The sequence below is a fragment of the Eurosta solidaginis genome, chromosome 5 (genome assembly GCF_040869045.1).
Source record: "Eurosta solidaginis isolate ZX-2024a chromosome 5, ASM4086904v1, whole genome shotgun sequence".
In the NCBI taxonomy this organism is placed as follows: Eukaryota; Metazoa; Arthropoda; class Insecta; order Diptera; family Tephritidae; genus Eurosta; species Eurosta solidaginis.
The window spans coordinates 224,364,289-224,385,016 of record NC_090323.1 but is presented as its reverse complement, the minus strand read 5'-3'; the positions used below and the strand labels follow the sequence as shown (position 1 = coordinate 224,385,016).

Genomic DNA, 20,728 nt, shown 5'->3' with positions numbered 1-20,728 from the left:
GGGCGTGCAGATGGATATTTTTGAATTTTCAGTCTCATGATGTGGCTTCAAGCATTTACCTATCAGTCGTGAAGAGTTTGAAATTGCTAGGATTCAAAGCCCTTTATTTTCAATTTCTGATAAACTCATTTGTCAAAGCTGGTCTCGTTTTTGTGAAACTGTACTAATAAGACGTTAGGATAGGTTGACCTGGCCGGTTAATAAAGACCTCACATAGACTGAGTGTGTCCACAGTGTTAGCAGAATTTGTTTGACAACCAAACGGAAGAACCCCAATCAGGTGCCAGGACATATGTTATAGAATAACTCCGTCCACTTGGCAAATACTAGCTTAAGATCTGGCAACTCTGCCGCCCCTAATAGCTGGAGCCTTGAGCTGGCGAGCGCAGGACATGAACACAGAGCGTGCTCAACCGTTAATTCCTGCAGCTCACACTTCTTACACTTGCCGTTCCTGATGAGGCCTAACTTGTAAGCATGTGATGCCAGAAGGCAGTGCCCAATCAGTATGCGCATCGTAAACCAAAAGTCTTCTCTCTTCAGAGATATGAGCCATTTTGTGAGTATAATATCGTAGGATTTGCACATGATCTTAGAAATTATGTAGACCCGCGCTCTTGTCCACGCCTTTCCAGCTTGATGGATCATATGCAACTCCTGCCGCCTTTTGATTTCTCCCAAATGGATTGGGATATCTATCGTCGACTCAGCGAGTGTTGCACCCTCCTTTGCCAATTCAACTGCCTTTTTGTTACCTTCTATCTCTTATGACCGGGAGCATAGTAAAGATGTATGGTACGACCTGAGTGCAGTTTTTCAAATGCCTCTTTGCATTCTAGAACACTTATCGATGAAGTACTGTGTGAGATTATTGTCTTAATCGCAATCTGGCTATCAATATATAAATTGACGCGACTGCAGCTTAAGCATGCTTCCTCCAGAATTTCTGCTGCTTTCTTTACTGCTATAAATGCATTTTGAAAAACGCTGCAGTAATCTAAGATCCATTCAATAACCAGATTTTTGTTGCTAAAATATTCAAATTTAAAAGCTTTTAAAAATATGAAATTGTATGATAAACTTAGGTGGTTGTGGTAGTGCCCATGTTTAAACGGTCTTAGTAAAATGCTTTGCACTCTCTAGTAATATCTCTAAAAATTCATAATGCTTTATACAACTTTTTAGTTATAGATATGTGTATAAGAAAAATTTAAAAAAATTGCACAGGCCGATGGTTACTAGGCCATGTTTCTAAATTTCACTTCTTCATATTGAGCTGAGTTTTGAATACGAAATCGCCAACATTTACATATACTTCGGCGCCCGATAACAGGCTTATTTATTACCAATGATTCTGCTACGAAGTGTTGAGGTTGGTAAAATAGAGCCGATAGTTGGGACATTGATCATGCAATTAGATCCGTGTTCGACACCGTGAGGTTGAGTCCTCCATTGACAGGAACTCGCGTTAAAGCATATTGAATGAATACCCTGCCGCACGCTTTGTAGATTGTCTCTAAGTATTGCATTTTTGTTGATATTCCTTTTATACACCATAAGGAACATATGTATCTTGTATGTTTTTAATTTATATTGTGGGGGAATATTTTCAGACGCGCTCAACAGAACTTAAATTTTGTTTAACTGCCTTTGAAAGTCAGCTGGTTTAATATGTTTAACTTTTTAAAAGGAAGTAAAATTATAAGTAAACTTTCCTGAATTTCATGATATAAGCCCGCGTTTGTCTTATTTTCTATCCCACTCCTTCTTACTACTCTCATGAACCTATCAAATTATTCTATTATCATAGGTCATAGATAGTTTTAATCTTAATGTACCAAATCGTAGATCCCCTAGATATTAAATTGCTATATGTATTAGAGAAACTAAGCAATAATTTAGATCAATTCGTTATGCTCAATTACATAATTTTTTTTATTTTTAAAATATTATGCAAGCTTAAATTTAGAATCGGCCTTGCAACGAACAATTGGAAAACCTACGAAAATGTTACTCATACGCCATGGCGACCCAAGAAAAGCGGTCCACATTAGTGCTGGCAAGCTATCGATAGCTCCATCCATTGTATCGTTAGTTTTGTAGAACTATCGATAGTGATTTATCTATTGATGTTTTATTTTCTGGAAAAAAAGTTACCCTAATGTTGCACTCTTAAATTCTAACTTGTGAACTGGGTCACTTGGCGCTGTGCAAAATGGCTTTATTTGTAGGTAAAGGGACCTCTTTTCTTATTCAGTGAAACACATTTTGTGAAAGAAACACGCACACTTACGAGAGAGCTGAGAGGAACTTTCAGGGCGACATTTTATTCAGAAAATGAAACGCCATGTGTAAAAGAAGGTAAGATTTCATCGATTTGTCTGTTACTGTGCTTAGTAGCATTCTATCGCTTTGTTGATTATTTTTATCAAGCATAAAGTTTCCAGATCTTTCTCATCTTGTAACAATGCTTTGTCCCATCCAGTAGGTTCGATGGCTAACAAGTCCAAGAAAACTTCCAACTTTAACATGGTTGCGCCAAAGAGATATTTGTGTTAAAGGCTTGTGATTGCGTGTGTCGGTATAAATTCTGGATCCGCGAGAACTTGATCCTGTACAGTATCTGGCACGAAGTTGTGGCTGAGTGGCGCGGGTCTACTTTCCTCTACTGTGAGTTTCGGATATTGGACGCTGTGAACGGCGATGCCCCTTATATTCTAGGAGGCGGATTCATTTTCAATTTGTTTGACGACTAAACGAAGAACCCCAATCAGGTGCCAGAACTTATGTTATAGAATAACTCCGTCCTTTTAGAAAATACCACAAGAGATGTGGTAATTCAACTGGCGAGTGCGGGACACGTTTTGTTTAAAACGAACAATTTATTCACTGATATTTTCCTATAGGGTATATAAAAATCTGACTGACACAAAGGCCCATATATATGCGTCTGTATTGTAGTGTGTGTAATTAATGGTGTGGAAGTGGAGTTGTGGTTGAATGACTATATTTCCTCACCAATAAATAAACTATACACAATGTCAGAAATTTTCATTTGAATTATTTGTATCGTTTAATAACTTTTATTGTTAAATTCTTTATTTTATGTGAACAATACACACCTACATTCATACCCATGCATACATATGCTCAACTTTTTTTTATTGATTTTAAATGCTTTATTTTGTCGCTTGTCGTTTGTATATAAATTTTCACGGTATTTGAATATTTTGTAATAAAAAAATTTATGACACAGATTGTGCTCTAAATTATTTAAATTCTAGCATATGTTTCTAATTTTTGTTGCTAAATATGAATGCATATGTTCACCTTTATGTTGTAAACGTCTACTATTGTGTATAGTAGTCGCGATGAAAAATTCGCGTTAAAAAATACAAACATATTTTTTTTTTAATGTTATTTATTTTAGTTGAAGGTGATGTTGCCTGAAAAGCGATGGTTTTGAATTCTATGTGTTTTTGTTTAATACTAAATATTCAAAAATATAATTGCTTCGTTTTCAAAACGGATGCTGACACTTGGTAACATTTCACTCAGGAGTCTAAATGTACAGCACAGAGACAATATTCATCAAATTTAGTCAATCAAATTCTAAATTTTTTAATTTCAATAACTCAAGCAAAAAATTTTTGTGAATTCTAACACTAGAACTAAACAAACTAATCTTGAAGACATTTTCGAAAAATTCTACGAAAATTTGGAATCTTTTTTTTTTAGTTTTTAAAGGTATGCAATTATGAAGTGATCTCACACTTGTACTTTGTTAGACTAAAATTGATTGGGCTGCATATTTCAAAATATTCAGGAAATTTTAAATAAAAAGCTCAAAATTTTCGCAAAAATTTCTCGAATTTTTGAACTTTTTCGGACAGGTTTTTGGTATAGGTTTGAGATTGGTTTGCATGGTTATATCAAAGAGCATAAATAACAAGAGGCATCAGTTCGTATGTTTGATATCAAACACTCGCTACAAAAGATTGGGGTTACTGACAGCTGCTTCCTACTTTTCGTTTTAATTTTCGCCGCATGTCAAAACACTAGAGAAAAGGCTATATGTACAAAAATTAAAGGCTAAAAGAATCATCATCTGATGTATGAGAATTAATGAAATCATTTCTTATAACAAAGCCGTGGCAGCATACAAATCGTGGCATAACAAAATCGGGGCAATATTTCGTACAGAATAAGTCAATTCGCCTGAATGCACTAAATATAAAATTTTGTTTTCAATTAATTTTTTCGCCATTTTTCCGACATTACTCCTTTATGTGCCGGAATTGCCTTTGTTCTGCTGCAATTAAATGATTGAACGATTTTTGAATCTGTGCAGTAGTGAAAAAGACAAAAATATCAAAATCGTGGCTACTTCCTTAAAAAGCACCAAAATTGACAGAAAGGCACCAGTGCACTTAATGGAGTCCGAAGTGGCAACCGTGGTTTTCGCCGTGTTTTTGTAGGACAGTCTTAAAAAGAAATGTCAGTAACCATAATCTAAATCAGCGAGTAGTTTGGGTTCGAAGAAAATATGTTAAGTGATGTCTCTTGTTGATTTATGCTCTTTGGTTTTATTACGTAACAATCATGTATGATATTTCTACAAATTTTCGAAAATAAAAAAGAAGAATTTAATACATAAAAAATTTATAAAAATTCCCCATGCTGTTTTCATGCCCGCTGCTCTATGTTTTCCCATGTGAGTTGTTTGCCTATTTCAGTAAATTTTGTGTAATCAATTATTACATTTAATTCTAGTTGGAATAATGATTCCAATTGCAGTTAGTTCGTCAAAAAATTTATTCGCCGTTGATTTTTGTACAAAATCAGAAGTCATATGAACTCGTTTATTTAATTTAATCATTCACTGGTTTTGATTTAGACTAGCGTTCTAGTAATTCTCTCTATACCTTAGTGGTGTCGTGCTAGCGTACACGCTTTCCACATCCGGTGTCCTGGGTTCAAGTCTCAGAAAACCATAACAAAATAATTTAGGTAAGCTTTGTACTTTTTCTAAGGTTAGTATGGACAGGATCTCAAATGAAAAAAGTAACATGATCAAATAATTCAGATTTACTTATGGTGTATGTATTTTAAAGAGGTTCCTAAAAATCGAAAAACCCATTTAAATATGCATTGCAAAGTCATGAGTAATACACAGCAATTTCGGTCACGATTGGAGATGGCTCAGAGATGGGCGCAGGGATCAAAGAATTTAAACATTTTCTAAAAAACAAAGTTAGTAAAAATATTGTAGTCTACATCGCAGTGAGCAAGGCTAAAATTTAATTTTATTGAGGCGTCATAGGGTAAACTCAATCAAACATGCCTTAACTGTTTGCAATGGGGACTAAAATTTACTAGATTATTATCAATTTTGAGTATTGGAAAACAAAGGGATATATATTAATGTGCTTTAAGTAATATTAGCTTCAATCTCTCTGCAACACCCTCGGTAGCAAAATTTATATGTGATGTTTTTACATTGCGACTACCGTTTGCAAGAGCGATACTGGAAAAGCTCCTTTGTTTGATAAATTAGATCACCATAATGTAAATATCAGCTTAAAATATTAAGAAAACTGCAAAGAAGTAGCATATAGTGTGTAGAATCTGATATGAAAAACCATGCTCCCATGCCTTCGATCGACCGTTCAATAATGTGGATGTGTTTGAATCTATCAACTTCAGTTACGTTTGTAGATACTTTGGCTTCCAATCCTATGCATAGAGGAATTAACTAATTAAATGGCGTCCTTGGAGAACGTGCTAATTTGTCTAATTGTTCAAACATATGCCAGGATTGTAGTTTGGTGGGTGTTCTATCAATAAACATAATAAAATGGGATTAAGGGTTTGATAAGCGCAATGCAATGCTTTATAGTTTCAAAGCGTCCGAGGGATTGCCCAGAAGGTTTACGGGGGTCATGTAAGGCATTCCCGAGATGGTCAGGCTAGTACCTTAATGATGCTTTGTTACCGAAACGTACCAGATCTATATCCGGCAAAGGACCATCCATTTCGATAACACTCCCCAAAACCTTCGGAGAGTGTCTTTGTCGTCAACACAATAACAATAACATCAACAAACATTACTGCAGTGATGTATAAAAAGGCAGGCTCAACGCCACATTAGATTCTCCATACGAATCGCATGGGTAATCACATAAGATTTGAGGAAGAACTTATTTACTACTAAACGAGTAAACTTAGCAAACAAATTTGCAGACCTTTTTTTAGATCGTCCAATTTCTTATTAGAATATATCGCACAGCTAAAGCAAAGCCACGATCAACTGAAAAAATTGCAATATTCAGAAAATGCGAAAAAGTGACGGCCACTCCAATATGCGCCCAATCAGTTTTTAAAATTTTTTTAAATTTTTACCCAGCATCTTCTCGTCAATTAGTAGAGGTATTAATAAATCGAGTATAAATCGCGGTAGGTTTTGATATGGGAAGTTTGGCGATACTCATAGCTTCGAAATTTCAGAGTACTGAGTTAGCTTCCCATACATTTAGGTGTGCTATATGTTTTGTATTTTAAGGGCTAGACCTCCGATACATAACTTAAAAGTTCCCCAACTGATAAATACTTAAAATAAAAACCTGACACATTTATAGGATATCCTAAACAATAATTTTGTTATAGTGAAGAAATTGAAAGAAATTTTCATCTTTCGCTAGTGTATCTCACTGTTTGACGACTGCATTCCCACAAATTCCCTGCTACCAAACAGCATACCATTTTTTGACTAAGTCAATTCAAGACGTTATGTTCTCGATATGCTCCTCTCATAGTAGTCTGGAGCAGAGTGGCCAGTTTTTTCACAATATCTACAGCTAGTCCCTTTAAAGTCGCCAAAAGTGCCTTCATATGCACATCGACAGATAGGTCGTTAAAGTAATTCCAATCAACACTCAAACTAGAAAAAATTTAGCTTCACATTCTCCGCCATTTACGTACTAGTTCAAAGCTGAAGATTTTGTTCAAAGTTATTCATATAAACTTAAAATAAAATTTTTTTTGAATGCTTCAAAATTAAGACTAGTTTATTCTTAAAAACTACTTTATATTTTTTTATCGCCTTGTATATGTTTTTTTTGTTTTTATTGCGCATTAAGAATTATAATTTGAATTAAAAAAAAAAGTTCATAACATGTGTGTATATGTGTCTTTAAATTATTCCCTTTTCAATACCTCTGTGCACCAGCATACTTGCTATTGGAATGATTGCGATTCAAGATGAAATACCCAAACCCATATATAAAGTATAACCTCAATATTGTTTGCCACGACGAGTGTTACAATAATTATTATGAGGTTTTAATGAATGAGTCCTTAATCGTGTTTCGCAATTTTTTTCTATCACCAAAAACTAACCCCGAAATTTCGGCACATTACACGCAACAAAATTTTTGTTTGGTAATATTTTGCGTTCAAGACTCAATACATAAATCATTCAATAACTAATATTATTTTATAGATAAAAGTACGGTGGTATATATATTTATATGTACTATATATTTAAACTGTGAGCTGGGTTTATAATTTTTACAAACATATGTACAGTGCTTGGGTGAGGGGGAAGTGCATGTAAAAACTATTCACAAAAAAAGCACTTAAATATTTACAAAACAAAATGTTGCCTGATTGGTTTTACAAAATCATAAATTTTGCAATGAGGTTACAAACAAAATTGTTTACATATTTGTGCAAATGTAGTAAAGTTCGGCAGTAACAAAAACAATACCCTTGAAATGCACGTATAATGATGAAAAAAATAAATATTAAACTAAAACGAAAAAAAAAAAAAAAAATAAAAATTAAATAAATAAACTAAAAATCAACAAATCTGACAAAAATAAATAAACTAGTTCTAAAATTACATACAGTTTTGGGATTTCATAATAAAAAAATGTGAATAAACCAAATTATTTATTTTAATATTGTATAAATTTTGACAGGTATGATGATTACAATTGCCATATTTCAGTTAATACGAAAGAAATTATAATGAAACGGTTAGTAGAAAGATAAAAACAAAATTTAAATAAAATAATCAAGGAATTCTAAGTTCGGGCGATACCGAGCATGATATACCCAGGTATTTTACCTCGTATATATAAAATAGGCATACATTGAAAGAAAAGTGATACGAACAATGTTTGATATGAAAACTGGCATAAACTACGCAAGTGTGACGCAACAGATACTGTGTTTTTTTTTGATTTTTTTAATGGACGTTCTGGCAGCGCGCTGCCCAAAGAAACCAGGCTAATCCTGTTCACGCGATCGATTTATATATATATATATATAATAACTTTTAATAACTTTTTTTTTTTTGCTTTGCCGAGTCTTTCATGGGGGCAGCGGTATGTCAAGCGTCGCGATCTGAGCCTGCTCAGCTACAGAAGAGATTTCATCAGCCAAGCGTAATACTTAAAGAGAACAGAAGTAAACGTATTGTAACGAATTTTCTTGCAATTCCGCATATTTAAAATCTTTTACTAAGGTTCGAATCACTAAACTGTTGAATAAATAACTGCAATATTGAATAAAGGAAAAATGGCCTTTATTAAAGTATTTTACAATAAATAATACTGCTATTGCTCGCCAGATAGGGTCTTAATCAAAACTGCTTATGCGCCTCTACCGTTGTTGCCTTTTATACTCTCTGATTTCCTCGTTCGCATCTTCTAGGTGCTTCCATTTCCAGAATCTACCAGTTGGCCATCAGCTATCAAATTTCTCAGCTGTAACTACAGATGCACGCGATTTTATAGCTTCTCTCATTGCATACTTTCGGGAGTATCTCAGATATATGCATGTGGTTGTGCGTTGCTTCTCCGCTGCGTGTACATACATATGTGTAGACATAATGATTGATTCGTTTATGTAGATACATAATGATTGATTTATGGATGTGCATACAACCACTGCTTAGCATCGGCTTAGAGATGGCAGTACCCATTAGTGTTGCTAATATTAGTAAGAATATTATACATTAATTATTAAGAGAGCTGAGAACAATATTTTTTATAGAAAAAATGGAGTCCGAGCTACCAAATGTGTTTGAGTGAGAGTTACAATCTTGGCAGAAATGCCGAAAAGGTTCATTTTCTTCGAAATTTGTTCAACATTGTTTCAGCCGAAGAGGTTTGAAGTGTCTCGATGTCCGCGAGGGAACGCAAAAGTTCACTTCATTCAGAAGGAATGGGCTCGAAATTGATCCATTTAAAAGTTTTGTCATAAATATTACACCAAGCATTTCCCTTCGACAATTTCTTAAGGCAAATAGTAAAAATTGTTTTTGTATTGAATCGAGACTGTGTGCATGGGTGCCTTTATTCACTGTAGCATTGATATGAAGATTGAAACTTAGTTTGGAATCCATCATGACTCCCAAGTCAATAAAATTATCTACAGTTTCTAGACTATAGTTGTTGATTGTATATGAAGCTGGTGGCGAAATTCTCCGAGAAAAACACATGAATTAAAATTTTTTGAGATTGATCGGCATATAATTTACATTGCACCAGGTAACCAAGTGATTTAAATCCATTTGAAGCAAGGAATGTTCCTCAACCGAGGCACATGATTTGAAAAGTTTTACATCGTCTGCGTACATCAAGATTTTTGAGTATTTAATTGTATTAGATATATCGTTTATAAACAACAAGAAGAGAATCGGACCAAGATGGCTGCCCTGAGGAACCCCAGAAGAACCATTGATGACCCCAGAAAGAGTATTTTTAAAGATTACTTTTTGCGTACGATTACCAAGATACGAAGAAATCCAACATATAAAATGGGGTTGAAAACCGAGTTGACCGAGATTATGAATAAGTAATGGGTGTGATACTTTGTCGAAAGGTTTACTGAAATCGGTGTAAATTACATCAGTGTGAAGGCCTTTTCTACATCCATTAGAAACGTGGGTGGTAAATTCTAGTAAATTGATGATATGTGATCTTAAAACGATATGTGAACAAAATTTCTGTAAAATGATGTTTGTTGGACTTACGTCACTTAAAGAGTTTTGGAGAGATAAACTCAAAAGGAACATAGCCACGCATATTTAAAGTTGTTTTTAAAAATTTTCTTAAGCTACATAATTTGCTCTGCATTATTACTGGTAACATACGATATATTCCGAATTGTGTTAAGTGTACACTTTTGAGAAGCTTTATTTAAAAAAGTGGTTCTGATGGGTAACTGTTTTTTCGTAAATCTAGATATAATACAAAGAAGCAAAGAAAGCTTATAGTATTTGACAAGAGGACGGAGTTATTTTATAACATATGGCTTTTAATAGGATTTTTCAGTTTGGTCGTTAGACAAATTTCTGGTAACATTACGGACTAGTTCAGTGTAAGTGAGGTCCTCATGGACTTGCCAGTTTCACCTAACCTAACCTATGTAAGTTTTTTCAGTTTTCGAAATTTTCGACATCGAAAAAGTAGGCGTGGTTATTATCTGATTTCGACCATTTTCAATACGAACATATATTGAGTTCAGATAAAGTTTTGCAATCAATTTGGTACACATATCTAAATGTTTGTTCAAGTTATTTTGTTCAGGTACGTTCGGAAGGAGGGACCAAATTCTATGCGAGTTCCAAGATGTTTTGTCCTATTTTAGAAGAAACTGTTATTGCCATAAAAACAATTGTATCAATCTTTTTTTAATTTTTCGCAATTTTAAATATCGAAATAAGAGGCATCGTCATAATCCGATTTCGACCATTTTGAACGCCAACCTATTTCGAGCTCAGAGAAGTCATTTATTAATGGACTAACGTAAAGATAGATGAAAGTGTGAATATTACATTAATAGTAATAAAGAGTGATTAACTAAAAAACTGGTGGCCAAACACATTTTTAAAATTTTTTCCCTCTTGTACTTGGCACATCACTTCTGAGGTGAAGGTTAGGACCAGTGTTTGTATTTGCTGCTTATAGATTTTGCAGCTGTATCACCATTAATAGCTGAAGTCTTAGCCTGGCATGCGCAGGGCATGAGCACGAAACGTGCTTAATCGTTTTCTCCTTCAACCCGTATTTCCTACATCTGCTATCACTGACCAAACCTAATTTAAAGGTTAAAGAAAACAGTGTTCAGTCAGTATACCCATCATAAGTCTACAGTTTACTCGTTTTACTGATAGGAGTAACTTTGCTAATCTAAGGTTGTAAGAGGTTTTATATCCATGCGCTGCTCTTCACGGGTTTTCCGCTTCGTCTATAGAGTGCAACTTTTGCCTTCTTTTAATATTACCTAATCTAATTGGGACGTCTATAGAGAAAGCTTCCGCTTCATCCGCTTTTTGATTCCCATCTATTTCCATATGCCCTGAGACCCAATATAGATGTATGCTTCTCTCTACCCCCATTCTTTCCAGGGATTGTTTAAAGTCTTATATACTTTTAAATGCTGTACTATACGTTACTTTTGCCTCACTTGCTCCTTGGCTGTTAAAATAAGAATTTGACGTGACTGCAGTTTAAGCGACTTTCTTCCAATGTTTCTGCTGCTTTGGTTACAGCTACTACTGCCACCAGAGAACCGCTATCTGGCAGCTTGTAGGAGTTGTTTATTTTCGGATCAGCATATTTATATCGTATCAATAAAAGAATTATATATTCAAGGCCTGTTGATTAACGGCTGCATAAAGTTTAATCTTTCCATTGTCTTTGGTTACTTCAACGCATTATCGCGTTTTTTCCATTTTTCTAAATCAGAAAAATGTGGCGTGATTACAGTTTGATTTCGCCTATTTTCATACTATTCTGGGTCCAGGTAAGCCAGTATACCAAATTTATAAATATAACACAATTTACTTAAGTTATCGTATTAGACGAGGTTCGGACAATTTGACGGACCGACATGGCTCAAACAAAAAATTTTTCGATGTTGATAATTCTGATGTAAGCCAGTCTATATCTATCTCGCTTCCCCTATGCCATTACGTAAAATCGTAATCAAAGTTATAAAACCCTTATGTAGAGGTACACGCTGGGTATAAAAAAATCCAAAAAAAAATGTAATACAAATAAAATAAGTATTACATATAAATCAGAAATTGAATAAAATTAGGGATACTTATTTTATAAAATAAATAACAAAATGAAGTAAATTAAATAAATAATGATAATAAAAATTAAAAAAAAAAAAGAAAAAATCAATGGAAAAACCATTCACAAAAAGCACCTAGCGCAAGACTTAACAAAGTTTGAATAATATGCTGTGCAATCTAAAATATGTACCTCTATAAATAAATCAAAGCTATTTACAATCATTAAAAGTAATCAGCTGAAAAACTTTGTTATTAATTAGATTTTTATGGTGGCATTGTTGCCGGGGCGTTACTCATACGCCATGCTGTGTCACTGTACATTGTTTAATTGTTTATGTGTGCATGTTTTTCTTCCTACGTGTATGTATATTTTGTACACTGTTATTAAGTATTTCTTTGTTAACGAAAATTTGTTTGCTGGATTTCACTTTCTTCTCTTATTTACAACTAAAATAAACATTTTCTAATAGCAACTAAAATAATTACCCGATTGGTTGGGGCAGCACTCGGTTGTTGTTGTTGTTGACAATGAGTTGGTTGGTGGTGCTGCTGTGGCTGTTGTTGCAGATAATGTGGCTGATGTTGTTGCGCTGGCTGTTGTTGTTGCTGACCGGCTGAAACGGGATAGTGAGCAGCTGTTGGTTGTGGCGTAAATTCTCTAACGACACGCTCTTCAGATGACGGTGGCCAGGCAACGCGCTTATAACCTGTACAAAGGAAAAATAGCAAAAGAGAAAATGAAATTAATTAAAAATGCGTAAAAGCTAGTAAATTTGAATATTAGGGTGGGTCAGATTTATTGTTGAAAAGGCACATCCAGTTTCTGAATCTATGTGTCATACTGAGTAATATTGTCCATGGAACCATAGGTCTGAAATGAATTTCGAGCCTCCCTAATATTGTTATACAATTTTATATCCAAATCCAAATAGCGGCTCTCACAAATAAAAGACATGAAAATAAATGCCAAATTCGGATTCGGATTCGGATATAAAATTTTCTAACAATATTAAGGAGGCTCGAAATTCATTTCAGACCTATGGTCCCAGGGACAATATTACTCAGTATGACCCATAGATTAAGAAACTGGATGTACACCTGAAGTGTTTTTTCCCCCATTTTTCCCCATACAATTTGACCCGCCCTAATGAATATATACAATAGTTGATGTATTTGGAAATGTTTTGGCGTGATCAAAATTTATGAAGCAGTGAATAGAGAACGGAACAAATGCGCTGACAATGCTTGTGCTTATGTATGTACATGTGATTATGTAGCAAGAGAATGAAATTCTGACAAAATCTTGGCGCATTATTTACATACATATGTGGTATTCCATCCCATTTCGACCAATTTTGAACCCGACCCCTTTAGAATTGGCTGAAAGTTTTTCTTCTTTTTCTAGCTTACGAAAGACGTTTTTCAGAATTTTTTCAAATTTTTTCATCCAGCTCAAAAAAAGTTATGAATTTTTAAAAAAACACCGTTTTTGTTTTCAAAATGCTATAAATTTTTCAAAAATTGACCGTTTGGGATCTTTTTTTTTTTTTTAAATTTGTTTTTAAATGTACTTTTCGGAAAAAATTCAAAAAAATGTTTAAAGTTTTTTTTTTGTAATTTTTCATTTTTTCGAGATTTTTCGAATTTCGCCCTTTTTTTTCTCATAAAAAAACTTCAATCCTGCAAGCATCTCCACTAATCCCGGAGTGGGCCGAGAATTTTTTTTTATTTAATTGAAAAAAAAACTTAAATTTTTTTTTTCCGAAAAGTACATTTAAAAACATATTTAAAAAAAATAAAAAATGATCCCAAATCGTCAATTTTTGAAAAAGTTATAGCATTTTGAAAACAAAAACGGTGTTTTTTTTAAAATTCATAACTTTTTTTGAGTTGGATGAACAAATTTGAAAAACTTCTGAAAAACGTCTTTCGTAAGCTAGAAAAAGAAGAAAAACTTTCAGCCAATTCTAAACGGGTCGGGTTCAAAATTGGTCGAAATGGGATGGAATACCCCATATATATGTATGTTAATGAGACATATGACAAATTGAATGGTATTTGCAGTAGCTTATATTTTATTATTATGTACTAATTTTTTAAGTCAACCTTTTTTAATAAACAGTATATTATAGTTGATTTTTTATAGCTATTATTAAAATTTGTTTATTATTTGATTGTTATGTGTTAAATTGAATAATTTTTTTTTTAAAGTAATGCATATAAACAAGGGTGGGCAAAAAAAAAAGAAGTTTGTTTTTCACAAATGTTATCTACCCACAAAAATCTGTCACTAGGCACATACAAGGCATACAGTAGCGAACAGAAAAGTAGCAGTGGGAATGTTACCCAAATGTCGGCAATTCAGTTATGTTTCATTATTTCCGATATTAAGAACAAAACTTGTATAAATTCTGAAACTTAGTTTATGCAAATTAACTTCAAAACTTTTTTCGAAAATTCGAGAAAATTTTGCGAAAATATGGAACTTGTTATGTATAGTTTTCTGAAAGTCTTTGAATAAGCAGTTTTGTGGCCTTATCAGTTTTAAGTTGCAAAAGTATAATTTTTAGGTCTCTAGAACTTGCACTAAATTTTGATATTTTTTTTCGAACGCCCTTTCAGTATTTTCCATAAAAAAATTCACACTTTGTATGAGGAAAATTTCAAAGGTCATTCAGAAAAAAAAAATGTCAAAAATCAATGCAGATTTTGAGAGCCATTTGGCTGGTATTTTGTTTGATTAAAACTAATTGTACAAGAAAACTGAACACGTAAACCAGTTCAATTTTAAAAAGTTCGAAATCTTCAAGAAGAATATCATTCATATTTTTTAAGAAAAAATAAACGACGTTTCAGTAAAAAAAAGAAGTATTACAGAATCAATTACTAAAAATACACTTTTCGGACTACAACTCCAGTGAAGTTGAACGGAGGAAGTATACAAAGCCGTTACCTTCCCTTCGGCTAATAGATGAACTAATAGTGTCAGATGGTAAAAAATCAGTATTGCAAGATCTTTTTGGGAAAAAAGTGTCAGACGATGTAGAACCAGTGTTGCCTGAACATTTTCAGAAAAAGGGCAAGATGTTCAAAAAAAAAAGAGAAAAAAATAAAAGCTAAACAAAAAATTTTTAAGGCAAAGAAAAACAAGTAAGGACGGGACTGTCTTCTGCTAGGCCGAGCGGAAGTACAGACGGTGGACTGTGTATAAAAACTGGGCGTGGCTTCAACCGATTTCGCCCATTTTCACAGAAAACAGTTACCGTCATAAAATCTATTCCCCTACCAAATTTCAGAAGGATTGGTAAATTTTTGTTCGACTTATGGCATTAAAAGTAATCTAGACAAACTAAATGAAAATGGGCGGAGCCACGCCCATTTTAAAATTTTCTTTTATTTTTGTATTTTGTTGCACCATATCATTACTGGAGTTGAATGTTGACATAATTTACTTATATACAATAAAGATATTAAATTTTTTTATTAAAATTTGACTTTTAAAAAATTTTTTTAAAAAAAGTGGAAGTGTTCTTCATCCGATTTTGCTAATTTTTTTTTAGCACATATATAGCAGTAGTAGTAACGTTCCTGCCAAATTTCATCATGATATCTTCAACGACTGCCAAATTACAGCTTGCAAAACTTTTAAATTTCCTTCTTTTTAAAGTGGGCGGTGCCACGCCCATTATCCAAAATCCTACCAATTTTCTATTCTGCGTCATAAGGCCAACCAACCTACCAAGTTTCATCGCTTTATCCGTCTTTGGCAATGAATTATCGCATTTTTTCGGTTTTTCGAAATTTTCGATATAGAAAAAGTGGGCGTGGTTATAATCCGACATCGTTCATTTTAAATAGCGATCTGAGATGAGTTCCCAGGAACCTATGTACCAAATTTCATCAAGATACCTCTAAATTTACTCAAGTTATCGTGTTAACGGACAGACGGACGGACGGACATGGCTCAATCAAATTTTTTTTCGATACTGATGATTTTGATATATGGAAGTATACATCTATCTCGATTCCTTTTTAGCTGTACAACCAACCGTTATCCAATCAAAGTTAATATACTCTGTGAGCTCTGCTCAACTGAGTATAAAAACAAGGCGAAGAATCCATATTTTTGAAATGAAAAAAATTCAAATATACATGTATAGAAATATACTTATACATTCGATTATTGAATACAATAACAACAAGTAAGGAAAGCTAAGTTCGGGTGTAACCGAACATTGCATACTCAGTTGAGAGCTATGGTGACAACATAAGGGAAAATAACCGTGTAGGAAAATGAACCGAGGGTACCCATGAAATGTGTTTGTATGACATGTGTATCAAATGAAAGGTACTAAAGAATATTTTATGAGGGAGTGGGCCATAGTGCTATAGGTAGACGCCATTTAAGAGCATCGCCATAAAGGTGGACCAGGGGTGACTCCAGAATGTGCTAGTGCGGTATGGGTATCAAGCAAAAGGTGTTAATGAGTATTTTAAAAGAGAGTGGGCCTTAATTCTATAGGTGGACGCCTTTTCGAGATATCGGCATAAAGGTGGACCAGCGGTGACTCCAGAATGTGCTGGCGCGGTATGGGTATCAAGCGAAAGGTGTTAATGAGTATTTTAAAAGGGAGTGGGCCTTAGTTCTATAGGTGGATGCCTTTTCGAGATATCGCCATAAAGGTGGACCAGGGGTGGTAGTTGTATATTTGAAGGCCAAAATGTGGACCAGGGTGACCCAGAATATCATCTGTCGGAAACCGCTAATTTATTTATTAAATATGTAATACTGCGAACAGTATTCCTGCCAAGATTTCAAGGGTTTTTTATTTCGCCCTGCAAAACTTTTTCATTTTCTTCTACTTAATATGGTAGGTGTCACACCCATTTTACAAAGTTTTTTTCTAAATTTATATTTTACGTCAATAAACCAATCCAATTACCATGTTTCATCCATTTTTTCGTATTTGGTATAGAATTATGGCATTTTTTAAATTTTTCGTAATTTTCGATATCGAAAAAGTGGGCGTGGTCATAGCCGGATTTCGGCCATTTTTTATACCAATACAAAGTGAGTTCAGATAAGTACGTTAACTGAGTTTAGTAAAGGTACATAGATTTTTGCTCAAGTTATCATGTTAATGGCCGAGCGGAAGGACAGACGGTCGACTCTGTATAAAAACTGGGCGTGGCTTCAACCGATTTCCCTCTTTTTCACAGAAATAAGTTATCATCCTAGAATCTAAGGCCTTACCAAATTTCACAAGGATTGGTAAATTTTTGTTCGACTTATGGCATTAAAATTATCCTAGACAAATTAAATGAAAAAGGGCGGAGCCACGCCCATTTTGAAGTTTTCTTTTATTTTTGTATTTTGTTGCACCATATCATTACTGGGGTTAAATCTTGACATAATTTACTTTTATACTGTAAAGATATTAAATTTTTTGTTAAAATTTGACTTAAAAAAAATTTTATTTTAAAAGTGGACGTGGTCGTTCTCTGAATTTGCTAATTTATATTAGGCATACATATAGTAATAGGAGTAACGTTCCTGCCAAATTTCATCATGATATCTCCAACGACTGCGAAATTACAGCTTGCAAAACTTTTAAATTACGTTCTTTTAAAAGTGGGCGGTGCCACGCCCATTGTCCAAAATTTTACTGGTTTTCTATTCTGCGTCATAAGTTCAACTCACCTACCAAGTTTATCACCTTATCCGTCTTTGGTAATGAATTATCGCGTTTTTTCGGTTTTTCGAAATTTTCGATATCGAAAAAGTGGGCGTGGTTATAGTCCGATATCGTTCATTTTAAATAGCGATCTGAGATGAGTGCTCAGGAACCTACATACCAAATTTTACCAAGATACCTCAAAATTTAATCAAGTTATCGTGTTAACGGACGGACGGACATGGCTCAATCAAATTTTTTTTCGATCCTGATGATTTTGATATATGGAAGTCTATATCTATCTCGATTCCTTTATACCTGTACAACCAACCGTTATCCAATCAAAGTTAATATACTCTGTGAGCTCTGCTCAACTAATATAAAAATAATGATATAAGTCAAGCATTTCGTCACTCTTCTTCTACTATTACTACAACTATTTAATGCTGGCAAAATAACGCTACCACTACTAGTTCTTTAGCCCCCCAAATTTTTAACATCGAGTCCAAAGTCGTTCAATATTCTTAAAATTTTATCTACATCAAACTGATAATCAAAATTTTCTAAATTTTTAAAAAAGCTAAACGGCGCTAGGAAATTCCTGAAATCCTAAAAAGCTAAAATGACAACACTGGATAGAATGGGCAACCAATAGCATTCAGCATACAAATCTTATGGTACCGATGGAATATTTTTTGAACAAAATTATGTTCCCATAAATTTGAAGCAGCGGGGTAGGTAAAGATGTCATGACATGCAAAAAGTCTACGTTATATGAAGTGATCCACAAGGTGGAGTCATACCTTGAAAACAAACAGCTTATCCTGGCTGCACTATTGGACATGTATGTAACTTTTAATAATAGCCGACTGAGAAGCAAAAATAGATGCCAGCTCCACGCTTGGTACTGAAGTTGCTATGAGAGACGAGCTGCCCTCTACGGTCCATAGTGACTACAACAACTAGCACACTGACCAAATTGGGTCAAGTCTCTTTGGAAAATTTTTTCGGGAGTCTTCTTAATTTAAGGATAATGGGCTGGGAAGTTTTCTGAATATCTAAATGCAGTCTTCTTAAAATACAGGTAGCATCAATATATACTTATGTGCATAAAAAATGGCTTTATTGTTAAGAAAATAAATAAACTCTTGTAAGTAATCCTCCGCAGAGTATAAAAAAACACTGGTGACCAGTTTTCATCGAAAAGCCCACTTGGGTACTTAGCCATGGCATGTTTATCAGAAAAACTTTATCTACCTAAGCGGAAGCCGTACGGAGTATATGTAAAAATCCAAGGCTCCGCCAGTATTTAAGAGAATTGTTAAGGGGAAAACTGAAATTAAACACAAACGCAGTGATAATAGGGACGTTAGAAAATCGCTATATAGGTACGAGGTAGATTCCAATAAGTCTGATCAGCACCTTGAATAAAGTCTTTGTGGATACGAATACACTTAGTGTTGTCAGTCGCTGAACAGCTATTTCACCTAGTCACCCTCTACACATTAGCTACAAAATGGTTTTCCAATATATTGAAAGATACTTTATGAGATCATTTTGGCAATTGGCCTATCAGAACTTCAAACCCAAGAGAAAAGTTAGCCTGTCATCCAATGCCGCTCAGAAGATTATCGCTCGCTTACCTGCAGGACATTGTCCGCCCATCCTTTGCTTGGCTGACTCAGGGTCCATCTATACAGCAGTAGATTACAGTTAGCAGATCTCTGAATTTATTTCAACGTAACAGGTTAGGTTAGCTTGAATTGGCCGGTCCATGAGGACCTCACATAGACTGAACAAGTCCGCAGTGTTACCAGAAGTTTGTTTTAACGACCAAACTGAAAAACCCTATCAAAAACCAGGACCTATGTTATAAAATAACTCCGTTCTCTCGGCAAATACTAGAAGCTTCCTAGGATTTGCTGCTTCTAGATCTGACAGCTGTATCACTCCTATTAGCTGGAGTCTTAGCCTGGCAAGCGCAGGCCAAGAGCACAGAACGTGCTCGATCGTTTCCTCTTCCAGCCCGCACTTCCTACATCTGCTATCACTGACCAAGCCTAATTTTAAGGCATGTGACGTCAGAAGGCAGTGTTCAGTCAGCATACCCGTCATAAGTCTACAGTCCTCTCTTTTTAATGATAGAAGCAACTTTGTTAGTCTAAGGTTGTAAGACCTGCACATAATTTTCGACACTTTACAGCCCCGCGCTTGAACCCACGCCTTTCCTGCTTGGTCGATCATGTGCACCTCCCGCCTTCGCTCAATTTCGCCCAGTCTAATTGGGACTTCTACAGAGCAAGCTTTAAGGATGTATGCCTCTCCTTGTCCCGATTCTTTCCAGGGACTGCTTATACTCTAACACGCAGTTAGATGCTGTGGTATGTGAGATTGTTGCCTTACTTGCTGCTCGACTGTCAATATAAAAGTTAACACGATTGCAGCTTGGGCTATTTTCTTTCAGGGTTTCTACTGCTTTGGTTACAGCTACTATTTACGCTTGGAAAACGCTACAGTAATCCAGCAGCCTGTAGGATCTGTTTATTTCCGGATCAGCACAGTATACCGCAGACCCTACTCCTTCCACTACTTTGGAACGATTGTATCGCCTCGTCCGCCATTTGAGCACCCTTGCGCCAACCGTTCACCTCTATTGTGTGTCAACGTAACATGTCAGTATCAATTTTATCCACATGTTATCCAAAAATAATTCGGGGCAACAATAAGCGAGGTGAAGTACTCCCAGATACTTCTCGAGCGCGTCACTGTCTATTTGAGGGGCTTAATCATTTCTATAGATACAAAAAAGTGACAAAACAGCTTGAGCTTGCGGCATACACTGAGCTTCTGGCAGCAACCCCATATATTAGTTTGTTTCTATAGGGCTATATGACATATTTGACATATACGGATTTAGATGAACTCATTGATAAAATTGTGGTATAAATGATAAAGAGAT

At 34.7% G+C, this 20,728-nt stretch overlaps 1 protein-coding gene across 4 annotated transcripts in view; it reads right to left on the bottom strand.

The window, feature by feature from the left end:
• LOC137252587 (microtubule-associated protein futsch) overlaps window positions 1–20,728 on the bottom strand; it is a 272,733-nt gene that overhangs the window by 106,551 nt on the left and 145,454 nt on the right. For all 4 annotated transcript variants that reach the window (XM_067788554.1, XM_067788552.1, XM_067788551.1 and 1 more), the window contains exon 2: window positions 12,581–12,801. In XM_067788554.1, the coding sequence (XP_067644655.1) occupies window positions 12,581–12,801 (221 nt within the window). The remainder of the gene's footprint in view (window positions 1–12,580; window positions 12,802–20,728) is intronic.